Source organism: Doryrhamphus excisus, chromosome 3 (assembly GCF_030265055.1).
Source record: "Doryrhamphus excisus isolate RoL2022-K1 chromosome 3, RoL_Dexc_1.0, whole genome shotgun sequence".
Lineage (NCBI taxonomy): Eukaryota > Metazoa > Chordata > Actinopteri > Syngnathiformes > Syngnathidae > Doryrhamphus > Doryrhamphus excisus.
Genome location: NC_080468.1, coordinates 19,547,310 through 19,560,288, shown reverse-complemented (window position 1 = coordinate 19,560,288; position 12,979 = coordinate 19,547,310). Strand labels below are relative to the sequence as shown.

The 12,979-nt window shown below is 40.9% G+C and overlaps 2 protein-coding genes across 6 annotated transcripts in view; one reads left to right on the top strand and one right to left on the bottom strand.

The window, feature by feature from the left end:
• The window catches only part of lmo3 (LIM domain only 3), a 59,096-nt gene extending 50,483 nt beyond the window's left edge, over nt 1-8,613 (top strand). For all 3 annotated transcript variants that reach the window (XM_058069029.1, XM_058069030.1, XM_058069028.1), the window contains one exon: nt 6,194-8,613. In XM_058069029.1, coding sequence (XP_057925012.1) covers nt 6,194-6,299 — 106 coding nt within the window. In that variant the 3' untranslated portion in view covers nt 6,300-8,613. The remainder of the gene's footprint in view (nt 1-6,193) is intronic.
• Nucleotides 1-12,979, bottom strand: part of arhgef39 (Rho guanine nucleotide exchange factor (GEF) 39) — a 251,257-nt gene that overhangs the window by 202,132 nt on the left and 36,146 nt on the right. The window lies entirely within an intron of this gene.

Here is a 12,979-nt window from a genome sequence, read left to right as displayed (position 1 = left end):
ACAAACTTGTAATGTGGATTTACTGCTTGGATTTAAGTAGTAATACTTGAACTTTTCTAAATAACTAACCTTAAATTGTTTATTGTTCAATGATTTTAGGCCCAAAATATGAAATAAAACTATCAACAAATGCATTTGTGAACAATTTAACAATATATTTGAATACAACAGGCGGCACGGTGGTCGAGTGGTTAGCGCGCAGACCTCACACCTAGGAGACCAGCATTCAATTCCACCCTCGTCCATCTCTGTGTGGAGTTTGCATGTTCTGCATGTTGTTTGCATGTTCTGATTTTTCTACCGCTTATCCTCACGAGGGTCGCGGGGGTGCTGGAGCCTATCCCAGCTGTCTTGGGGGCGAGAAGCGGGGTACACCCTGGACTGGTGGCCAATCAGCCAATCACAGGGCACATACGTATAGACTATTTATACAACTTAATATTAGCAGATCATTGTAGTATGTGGCGGCACGGCGGTCGAGTGGTTAGCGCGCAGACCTCACAGCTAGGAGACCAGGGTTCAATTCCACCCTCGGCCATCTCTGTGTGGAGTTTGCATGTTTTCTCCGGGTACTCCGGTTTCCTCCCACATTCCAAAAACATGCTAGGTTAATTAGCCACTCCAAATTGTCCATAGGTATGAATGTGAGTGTGAATGGTTGTTTGTCTATATGAAGAGCTTGCAACCAAAAGGCGCTAAATCCAATTTTCACTAAGTTGCATGTTTTTCATGAGTTTAATAGACCTCTGTCATGTGTATCCAAATCACATATTTTGGTCTTGAAATCATTTTTAAAAATATGAAAAAAAGTGATGTGAAATTTATGCTATTTCCATTTCAGATTTCGGATTGTATGTTGAGAATGGCTTCTGTGTTGTAATTATTTTATTAGCATAGAACATTAAAGCACCTTACATTCTTTTACAACAATGCCATTGAAGAAGTTAAAGGTGACTTCAAATTTATTTCAGCCAAAAGGCGCTAAATCCGAAAAAAAAATTAATTTAAAAAAATATATAAAATACATGGTGTGTGCAGGATTTTTATAGCATGCATTTTTATGACCTATATTGATAGCTCTTTCATTTGCAATATAGACTTGATGACCAAATAGATTGATATGTGCGTAATTAAAAATCATTGATTTTCTGGATGGATTTAGCGCCTTTTGGTTGCAAGCTCTTCATATGTGCCCTCTCGCCCCCCCCCCCCCCCAAAACAGCTGGGATAGGCTCCAGCACCCCTCGTGAGGATAAGCGGTAGAAAATGAATGAATGAATACAACAGTATAAGACAATATCGCGATATCAACAAAATAATAAATACTTTGCCTTTTATTACATATAATTTTTCATAATAATCAAAATAAAGTCCATGTATCTATTTTCTATGCCGCTTATCCTCACTAGGGTTCAAAATAATAAATTCAGTGGTGGAAAATAACAAAATAGCATTTTTCAATCTATGCAGGTTAGGAGCTGTAAAATAATGGCAGAACTGACATAACAGTAAACGTGACATCATTTTTCATTGTTTAAAGGTGACATTTATTTTTCCTCTCTGGAGATGCTTTGCTCAACCTTCACTTTCACTTTGAGGATGTAAATAAAGGGGGTTTAAAACAATATGCCAACCAGAACAGTACGACCTGGATAGACCAGAAATAGATGCCCGTGTTCTAGAACAGGGGTGGGCAAACTACGGCCCGGGGGCCACATCCGGCCCGCCAAGTGTTTCAATATGGCCCGCCTGTTTTTTCCAAATATTTCATTTGAACTCAACATACAACCTGGCATCGTGGCTTGGGACAATTTTTTGACGGTTGAGGTAGCTGCTTTATCAATTTTGTTATTTGATGTGGTCTGTTACAAAATGCTCCTGTAAAAAGGGACACAAGCACATAATAATAATAATAATAATAATAATAATAATAATAATAATAATAATAATAATAATAATAATAATAATAATAATAATAATAATAATAATAATAATGTTGTCAATAATGATAATAATACTACTATTATATTAACATTGTTGTTAATAATATTAATATAATAATGGTAGTAATATTACAAAATACTCCTGGAAAAAGGAGCACAAGCACAATAATAGTAATACAAATAATGATAATAATACTACTATTATATTAATATTGTTGTTAATAATATTAATATAATAATGGTAGTAATACTATTATTATAACAAAATAATAATAATAATATAATAACATTACTATAACTAATAATAATAATAATAATTCAAATAAAAATAACAATAATAATAATAATAATAATAATAATACATTGAAAAACACACTTTACATCAAATAAATGATTTCTAAGTGCACATATAGCAGATTGCATGACACTTTTACATGTAAAATATGTGTAAAAATATAGGTGTAAAAATGGACTGTTACGTGTAAAATACTACATAATCCCCCCCGTCAATTTTGTTAAATTAATGCGGCCCGCGAGTCAAAAAGTTTGCCCACCCCTGTTTTAGAATCACAATACTAACACCAAGGTCGTCTTGGGTGGGAAGGAACCAGGATCCAAAGCTGAAGGGATCGTTCCGGCACGGGCAGATACTGCATGCAGACGGAAGTAACAAGGTGAATTCCCAGACATGTACTGTCTGATGGGATGCTGCTTGTTTTGGGAAGGCAAGGCTTAGAGAAATATGCATACGTTCAAGCATCACCTTCATATAAAGTCAACGTTTGTGAACTTGTGCGAATGGGAACGCTAACTGCATGCGGCGCGTCTTAGACCATTTTCCTCTCTTTGACAATCTCACTGTTGCCTCATTTGAGTGGAAAGCGACTACTCTAGTTAACACGCGCCTCCGGGGCATATCGCTGGCATCTCAGTGCATCGTGTGGAAGCCATGTTTTTTTTTTTTCCCCTCTTCCTCCCTTACAACAAGAGGTCTCCAAAGACTCATTAGTCACACTCACCTCTCGGTAAAGAAAGGGAAGAAAGCAAAGGAAGAGATGAAGAAAGCGTCAGAGGACGATGACTGCATGCACAGTAATCATCTATATGACCACGCATCATAATATGAATACAGCTGGGCATATAATTGTATTAATGATGTGATGAGACTCCTTTATACTTGCTCATTAGTAAGGTTGGGCGATATGGACCTAAGCATATACTATGATATTTTTGGAATGTGTCACGTTATGACGATATACAATGTATAAAAAGCTACAGAACTTATATTATATAATGAAATACAGCTCATTTATTTATTGGCAACAAATTGGCTAACTTTCTTAAAGGGATGTCAGCCTCTACACATATTGCTACTAAATCTTCAACAAATTGCAATGCTTGTGTGTGTGATTAAGGAAGATGTAGTCACCCATGCAATTCCAGTTGCATACTGTAAGTAAGATATTTTTCTCTTGTGGTCTTATTCAGAAGTGTGTTCCATGTGTGTGGAGAATGTTCTCCCCGTGTTTGCGTGGGTTTTCTCCGGGTGCTACAAACTTTTTATTTTTATACACAACACCAGGTTATAGTTTACAAAGCAAATTAGTGTAATAGCTAATGTTATTTTTTTACAATATGACAAAGCCAATAAAAGTTATGGACCATAAACGGCCCCCAGGCCGCCCTATCCCTAACCTTGAGTTTACCACGGACCCTAATCTTAAACCTCATCCCTGTTCCAACACTTCTGAAAGGTTGATGCAGGAAAGTCATGCACGACTACCAATGGCTGCTGTGTGTATTTTGACATGTCTTAAAAACACACTTGGTTCTCATTTTATAGCATTTGACACCAACACAAAAAATGTTTTTTGTGCAATATATACAGTACAGCGCATGTCTTATATGTCTACTGTTTCTGTGCATCGCTAGATGAAGTTATGTACCACCGGTGGTACTCATAAGAGTTTTCTAATAAAAACCATTTATAGAAAAATGTCCGTTAATAACCAAGGCGGTGACGGGCACTAGTGTAATGTCCTCATCAAAACCGGTGCACAGATGTCACGTATGCTGTTGACATTTGGCCGAGCAGAAACAATTTGTCTGCGTGAAATAAGCGGCAAGGCAGAAAGGAAATAAGGGAGGAGAGGCGAAAAGGGGAGAAACAATTCCATGACAGAAAAGCTCATTGCAGGAGTGGACAATGTAAAAGCACAATCATAAAATAATAGCATTTGTAATTATGGACAAGTTGACATTCAGATAGTACACTGACTTTTAATGAGGAACATCAAATCCTTTGGCTTTGTGCCCCCCCCAACGCCACAAAAACCAAAACAACTGAAAAACACCAATCTCATCACACTACTACTACTACTATTACTACTATCCTTAGTATCGTTATCAATATTCAGATTCCCTAACTTTACTTCGTTCCCAAAACACACTCTTTTCACCTTTTCTGGTCAATGTGTTAATTGGTCCCGCACGGATGGAACAAATCGTGCGTTCAATCTGCCCTCCAGCCCTGAAATAAATGCCGTGTACCAAACAAGCTCCTCATTCAGGTTCCAGCTATGAGTTCTGTATTCATCGTCAAGTCCAACAGAGGCCACCCCCACTTCTGGTAAACACGAGCGGCAATGTTTGCTGACCTTGTCCTTCCTCAAGTGACATAAGTGACACTCAAGACGATAGTTGAGTGAGAGTTGCCTCTCGTTCAACATAATCTCCGCTCACTGAATCTCCCACTGAAAAGGGGAAAAATAAGCACAGCTTATGGCCTTGTCCACACAGGAACACTCCTGGGTGTTGTTTTGTTTTGTTTTTTTGGGCGGGTGGAAATAGTCACATCCACGAGGGAACATATTACTGGGTGAAGATTATGTAATCGTTGAGACACACCTATATTGGGTGCTGGGAACAGACACGCTGACCAAAACCACAGAAGAAGTCCGTCGTCTTCCGATTGTCTGATTTTCTTCCTTTTCTTCCTTTTCTTTTCCTTCTGAAAGGTGCTGATGTTCTACTGCTGATTAGTAAAGAACAGAAAAAGGTAGAAACAAACATTTTTGTTTGTATCGTGTTTCGTGTATCTGGCCCCAAGACAGCTGGGATAGGCTCCAGCACCCCCGTGACCCTCGTGAGGATAAGCGGTAGAAAATGGATGGATAGATCTCTTCACAAAAAGCTGATTTTCTTCCTTTTCTTCCTTTTCTTTTCCTTCTGAAAGGTGTTGATGTTCTACTGCTGATTAGTAAAGAACAGAAAAAGGTAGAAACAAAAATGTTTCTAACAAAAATGAAAAAGGTAGAAACAAAAATGTTTCTAACAAAAATGTTTGTTTCTACCTTTTTCTGTTCTTTACTAATCAGCAGTAGAACATCAACACCTTTCAGAAGGAAAAGAAAAGGAAGAAAAGGAAGAAAATCAGCTTTTTGTGAAGAGATCTATCCATCCATTTTCTACCGCTTATCCTCACGAGGGTCACGGGGGTGCTGGAGCCTATCCCAGCTGTCTTCGGGCCAGATACACGAAACACGATACAAACATAAATGTTTGTTTCTACCTTTTTCTGTTCTTTACTAATCAGCAGTAGAACATTTCCACGTTTCAGAAGGAAAAGAAAAGGAAGAAAATCAGCTTTTTGTGAAGAGATCTATCCATCCATTTTCTACCGCTTATCCTCACGAGGGTCACGGGGGTGCTGGAGCCTATCCCAGCTGTCTTGGGGCGAGAGGCGGGTTACACCCTGGACTGGTGGTCAGCCAATCACAGGGCACATATAGACAAACAACCATTCACACTCACATTCATACCTATGGACAATTTGGAGTGGCTAATTAACCTAGCATGTTTTTGGAATGTGGGAGGAAACCGGAGTACCCGGAGAAAACCCACGCATGCACGGGGAGAACATGCAAACTCCACACAGAATTGAACCCTGGTCTCCTAGCTGTGAGGTCTGCGCGCTAACCACTCGGCCACCGTGCCGTCCCACCATATTCCAGTCAATGGTGAAGTTATTTGGAAATGAAGAACATTCCCATTTGCATGCTAATACTCGCTTATCACTGTTGTGTCTGGAAGCAATTAACTGCAATAAATAAGAGACGACTGTTATTAAAAAAGGGATTGACACCCCCATCAGGAGTTTTGGTGTTTTCCACAAAAAAGTACTTTAAAATATTGTATTGCATTTCGTGTGAATGTACTAATTGATGCTGATTGACTGTCTCTCTTCTCAGGTTTTGTGTGGGAGACAAGTTTTTCCTGAAGAACAACATGATCCTGTGCCAGACGGACTACGAAGAGGGGCTAATGAAGGAGGGCTACGCTCCCCAGGTTCGCTGACCCTCGCCAGGACGGAAAGGAGGACGGAGACAGGAGCCTGATGGAAGACTGATGGAGAGCTTGCAATCACACAACAAAAAGCACTATCCAGCTCCTGTCCCCCGCGTGTACATAATGAAGCCTTCCTTGGGTGGGGGGGTACTTGACTGTACAGAATAGCCATAGACACTGCAGGATCGCAGGCCCCCGGAATCTGGCTCCGCATATGGAAGAAAATGATGTTTTGGTTTTTTTTTTGTTGGTGACTGACGAATGCTGCCGCTTTCCCTTTGGCAAACAAAACGCCGGCCTCAGAACAACCAAAAGCAATTTGCCGGACGGATATTTATACGGTCATATGACACGGACCGCATAGTCCGGGGACTTGAATCTAGAACACGCAGAGGTGGAACTGTTTGGGAAAGACGCCTTTTTAACTGATGTTGGTGTATCAAATAATAATTAATTTAATGCCTGTGTGTGTGTGTGTGTGTGTGTGTTGAGTGTTTTTTTTTCAATCATGCGGTCTCAGTTTGATTTTCAGAATCCGTCGCAAAATCTTTTTTCTATGCTGATTTCTGTTTTTTAACACAAGACGATGAAACTGATGCAGCGGAACTCGTTTAAGTTGACATTTTACGTCGACCACCCAGTCCACCGTGGTGTTCTTATTGCTTAAAAAAAAAAAAAAAAGTGCCCGCTTAAGTCGACATACATGGTCGACCATTTTTTGTTGACCCAAAGGGATCATTTCTATGTCAAATCAGTCATCAGTAACTTAACATCATCACCGCTGCCGTGTTCTAGCAGAAGCAGATTATAGTTTATGTCGACAACCGCTTATGTCGACATGCATCACCCCAGTTCCATCGTATAGAAATACTGTGCAAAAGTCTTACGGCACTACTGTCCTTTTTAAAAGCGGTGACTTTGACAAAACATTAAAAAAAAAAAAAGTGCCCGAATAGAATTATGCAAAGAATCGAATACCGTTTTCCGCACAACTTGATAAAGGTGGTGGACCGACATTATGTTATAAAAATAACATTATTTAATTGGAACACACTTAAGACGGTCTACATTGTTGTCATTATAGCATTGCTAATAAAACTAATGGTGGCGTATGGATTTTGCAACACATTTTAGCTAGCCATAAAAAAATTAAAAAACTTTATGGTCAAGACCAGGGGTTTTCAAAGTACGGGACTACTCATCAGAACATAAAACGGTTCCTTTTTTTTCCCCTCAAAAGACATAACTTAACATTTAAAATAGCTAGTAAATATTTCATTCATTTTCTATACCGCTTATCCTCACTAGTGTCGCAGCTATGCTGGAGCCTATCCCAGCTGTCTTCAGGCAAGAGGCAGGGGTATACCCTGGACTGGTGGCTAGCCAATCACAGGGCACATATAGACAAACAACCATTCACACTCACATTCATACCTATGGACAATTTGGAGTCGCTAATTAACCTAGCATGTTTTTAAAATGTGGGAGGAAACCGGAATACCCGGAGAAAACCCACGAATGCACAGGAAAAACATGCAAGACCAGAGTGCCTCTCACCCAAAATCAGCTGGTATAGGCTCCAGCATACCCACGCAACCCTGTCGAGGATAAGCGGCATAGAAAATGGATGGATGGAGTACGAGAACCATTCAGTCAGACTCTCGTCACTCAGCCTACGACAGGGGTCGGCAACCTTTATTTGTTGCTTTTCTATGCTTGACTTTCTTTGGAGAGAGAGGCATTCTTTCATTTTCTGATACATTTACAGTTATACACAGTGTAATATTTGTGTTTTTTTCTGGACTACGTGATTTCATTCCTTTTAAATACACGATCATGTACTTTTAGTAGTATTTGACGTCTTCAATTTGGGATGCAGCACACATTTTTTGAATGAGGAGTGTATTTATGAAGTCGAAGTAGACAGGCTAGTTGTTGTAGCACATGTACAGGTGTATAAAATTATGTCGGGGAGGGGGGGGGGGTGGTTTGTACATTATTTATTTGTTAAACGTGTGCAAGATTTTGCATTCTTTGAATACTTGAATGCAATTCATGACTGATGCGATATCGCTCACAGCTAACGCCTCGTCATCTGGATCACGCCTCTTCTTCCTCTGCAAACTGTCATGGATTCTCCGCGTCCAAATATCATTTGTAAAATGTGGGTGTACATAAAAGAATATTTCCTTTTGCTTGCTACTGTACAATTATTTCTTTTTACGTGTCATCCAGCATGAGATGTTTATTTTTAGGACAACGCTTGTAAATACTGTAATTGTAATAATTTTAAGCACAAATGTAATACAGTTTTATTGTGTTACAGAGAGTTTGGTGTCTTTTTTTTAACCGTTAATTGGGAAAATTAATCCAACAGAAACAGAAAGGGTGAAAATGTTGCTAGTGCTATTATTATTATTTATTATTATTTATGATTATTATTATTAACGACTACACCACAAGGCGGCGCTATTATTATTCATTCATTCATTTTCTACCGCTTTTTCCTCACAAGGGGTGCTGGAGCCTATCCCAGCTGTCTTGGGTACACACTGGACTGGTGGGCAGCCAATCACAGGGCACATATAGACAAACAACCATTCACACTCACATTCATACCTATGGACAATTTGGAGTCGCCAATTAAGTCGGAGCACTTCACTGGCAGCGCTAAATTCCTCACACAGCAGCTTAATACTCCAAAGGTGTATATACAAATATACAAACATGTCCCGATATGACTCCAAAATAAAAAATATTCATTAATTCATTCATTTTCTACCGCATATCCTCACGAGGGTCGCAAGGGGTGCTAGAGCCTATCCCAGCTGTCTTCGGGGCAAGAGGCGGGTACACCCTGGACTGGTGGCCAGCCAATCACAGGGCACATATAGACAAACAACCATTCACACTCACATTCATACCTATGGACAATTTGGAGTGGCTAATTAACCTAGCATGTTTTTGGAATGTGGGAGGAAACCGGAGTACCCGGAGAAAACCCACGCATGCACGAGGAGAACATGCAAACTCCACGCAGAGATGACCGAGGGTGGAGTCGAACCCTGGTCCTCCTAGCTGTGAGGTCTGCGCGCTAACCACTCGGCCACTGTGCCGCCCTATGGACAATTTGGAGTGGCCAATTAACTTAATATGTTTTTGGAATGTGGGAGGAAACCGGAGTACCCGGAGAAAACAGGGACTGCTGGCCAGCCAATCACAGGGCACATATAGACAAACAACCATTCACACTCACATTCATACCTATGGACAATTTGGAGTGGCTAATTAACCTAGCATGTTTTTGGAATGTGGGAGGAAACCGGAATACCCGGAGAAAACCCACGCATGCACGGGGAGAACATGCAAACTCCACACAGAATTGAACCCTGGTCTCCTAGCTGTGAGGTCTAACCACTCGACCACCGTGCCACTCTGCTATCTTATTGTGTTTTTTAAAATTGTCATCGTTTGGCGGGTGCATTGTAGACACGTGTCAGCCCCCCCCCCGCATGCAAAACAGTCAGGACACAAATCAGTTTGTGTGATATAACGATGCGACAAGAGTATTCTATTTATCTCCTGGGCAACATACATGACAAATAGCGTGTGTACACGCCCGGTAATGGCGCACGTGGCCGTCACATCGCAATGCATCATCGCCGTCGCAAAAGACAACATAGCGCTAATGATGCCATGTTATCAGCAGTAGAATTGGAAAGGGGGGGGGTTAACATCTGACTCCAGAACAGCTGAAGCAAAATAACATGACACATGTCCGCCATTAGCGCGAATCCTCCCCCGTGGTTGCCGCACTTTCTTTTAATTTCACTTGGCTGTAATCTCCCGTCTAGTGGAGTTTTTTCATCTACTAAAGGACTTTCAACAGCTTGAGCCTAATCAAAGACGTTCTCTCTTTTTCCCCATGTCTCCGGATAAGGAAATTCAATTAGCTTAATTGGGCTCGATATTATCCTCCGTAATGTGATGGAAGCATCGCTTTCACCAAACTACACAGAAGCACCTCGCTAATTGGAGCAATAACTTTAATCCAAATGTTTTACCTCAACATTCCACATGATTCCAAATTGAAATCCAGGTAATTAGAAGAAATAACCCTGGCGAGGAGATCGCTCAACTCCGCCTTGAAGGCTGCTGATGGCAAAGTAGAAATGAAGCGTTTCTTTGCCTCATGTTCCATGCTTGACATGTACCGAAATAGACTTTTTTTTTTTGCTTTGTGTTTTAGAGATGCACAAAAAAGACAGATTTCCAAAATAGGTGACGCTCTCATTTAAACCGCGGAGCCCACAACCAAGAAACTTTGAGATTTTGTTAGCTTCCTTCCATCTGAGGAATACTGAAATGAGATTTTTATCTCCCCGAGCGGCAGAGACAACAAAGTGAGGGAATTATTGCACGGCAGATCACTCATATATCATAAGGCTGCAACATGCTCCGTTGGTTAGGGTAATAGTCGGGGAATCGGCTTTTTCTCATGGCTGGTTTGCATCTAATGCCGTGCCCTTGAGGTGGATACTTAACCTTAGCGGCTTCGGCAAACACGAGGCCTTCTCGGGGTGGACTCGTACTGGGGCCGGGTTTCAATTTGCAACACTTCCATGCTTACACTCGGGGTTGTGTCTCGTATGGAATACTTTGATGTGTGTACTATGCGCACTTTGTACTTGACAGTGTAGTGATGTATCCAAGCTATTACTGTTGTCCTTCACCACTTTGCGGTTTAAATTTGACTCTGTCAAAACTCTGTCATGGTTTTTCAAAAAATATATTAATAAATATTTCATGCATTTTACAGAATTGTGAGTGTCAGTGTCTGAAAAGTGTGTACCAAATTTGGGAGCAACTCAGCAAAATATAGAGGGTGTAATGTAAATATGATTTTTGATGTTAGGGTGAAATTTTAGCGCGGCTGCACGGTGGTCGAGTGGTTAGCACGCAGAGTTTGCATGTTCGCCCCGTGCATGCGTAGGTTTTCTCCGGGTACTCCGGTTTCCTCCCACATTCCAAAAACATGCTAGGTTAATTGGCTAATTCCAAATTGTCCATAGGTATGAATGTATCCTATATCCTTGTATCCTTGTATTTAGCAAACCACGATGTACCGATGGCCCGGGGCAAGTTCAAACAAAATTCGGGCGAGTAAATCCAATCAGTGATATTCCCGTCGGGCAAGAGTTTTTTTAAAAGCGGTTCTTGTTGGGTGTTGGTAAAACACGGACTGCGTAATTCTGGGGTGGTAATTTGCAAACCAATCCTTGCAAATCTTGAAATGGACCAATCAGAATCGCTCATTTAGACCGCGGTCCGCAGTCCACAGTCCGCGTTTTACCCACACCCGTTCTTGTTCGCGATCAACCAATCAGCGATCGTTTGACTACGAAAACATGCATTAGCTATATTAGCAAAAACAATGAAAACATGAAAACAAGACATGGTCTGTTCTATGGAAAAATGAATGAATGAATGTTACATTTGTGGTACCACGATGGTGAAATCCAAAGAACTCCCTCACTCCCAGACATAAGTCTGGGAAAGATCTCCAAAAACTCTACTGTGCAGAAAATAATTTGTGAAGAACAAGCAAAACAACTGAACACGCCCAGGTCAGATCAGACCGGACCAGCGAGTTCAGTTCAGAAGCAAACCGCAACAAACCTAAAGTAGTCTCCAAAAAACTGAAAATATCATGACAGGACCTGCAAGAAGTCGATGTCAAAGTGTGTATGCATCCACCATCAGAAGAGACTACACAAGTTTTATTTTCTGTCAAACTGTCAAAAAAAAAAAAAACAACTCTTGAAGGCAAGACAGGAGTTGGCCACGGAACATCTAGACAAATACCAGGACTTCTGGAACCGTTCAAAATGTGAATTATTTGGACAGTAATAGAGGAGAAATATGTTGTGAACTAAAGACTCGCATACCAACTGTGAAGGATGAAGCATACCATGGGGGGGGTTGGGACATGTGTCTGACCAGAAGAGCCTGACCAGATCACCATCATAGAATCCACTAGAAATTCTTCATGGAGATGGATCTTGTAACCTGACAATGACCCGAAACATTCAAATAAATAGAAGAAGGATTCGCTGGAAAGAAAGAAATTGACAATTCCAGACTGATAGCGGTCTAAAGGTGGTCCGAGACGGTAAGACTACATGAGTCCATGGTTTTTACATTATTATTACAGTACGCTCCTTTGGGTCTTCAAAACCTCGCCCATTGGAAGAGAGCGTAGAAGAAAAAAATATGACACAGAACCTTGAGAAAACTAAAGACAACTCAGCCATGTCGCTCGCAGCCACAGCGCTTGAGCACACAGAAAAACAAGCGCTCTCCCACATCCGAATCTACAGTCATTAAGAATATTTAGAAAAAAGTATTAGCTGCCAGGCTGTGTATCGTTAGCATCTTCATCCCTGTGTTAATGCTGACCCTGGAGTTAGCAACTGCTCTCCTTTGCCAAACGCCTCCAGGGGCAAAAATAATGATCTGTACAGACATGCCAATGCTATCTGGACCAGATAACGCTGCTTTAATGACTCCTTATCGTTTGGCCCTTTCAAGGAGATGGGCGCCCTGGCAAATAAATTCCCGTTGTTGAGTCATTAGCTCTTTATTGCGCTTATACCGGATTTTGTATTTTGGGGTCGAATTTGAGCGTA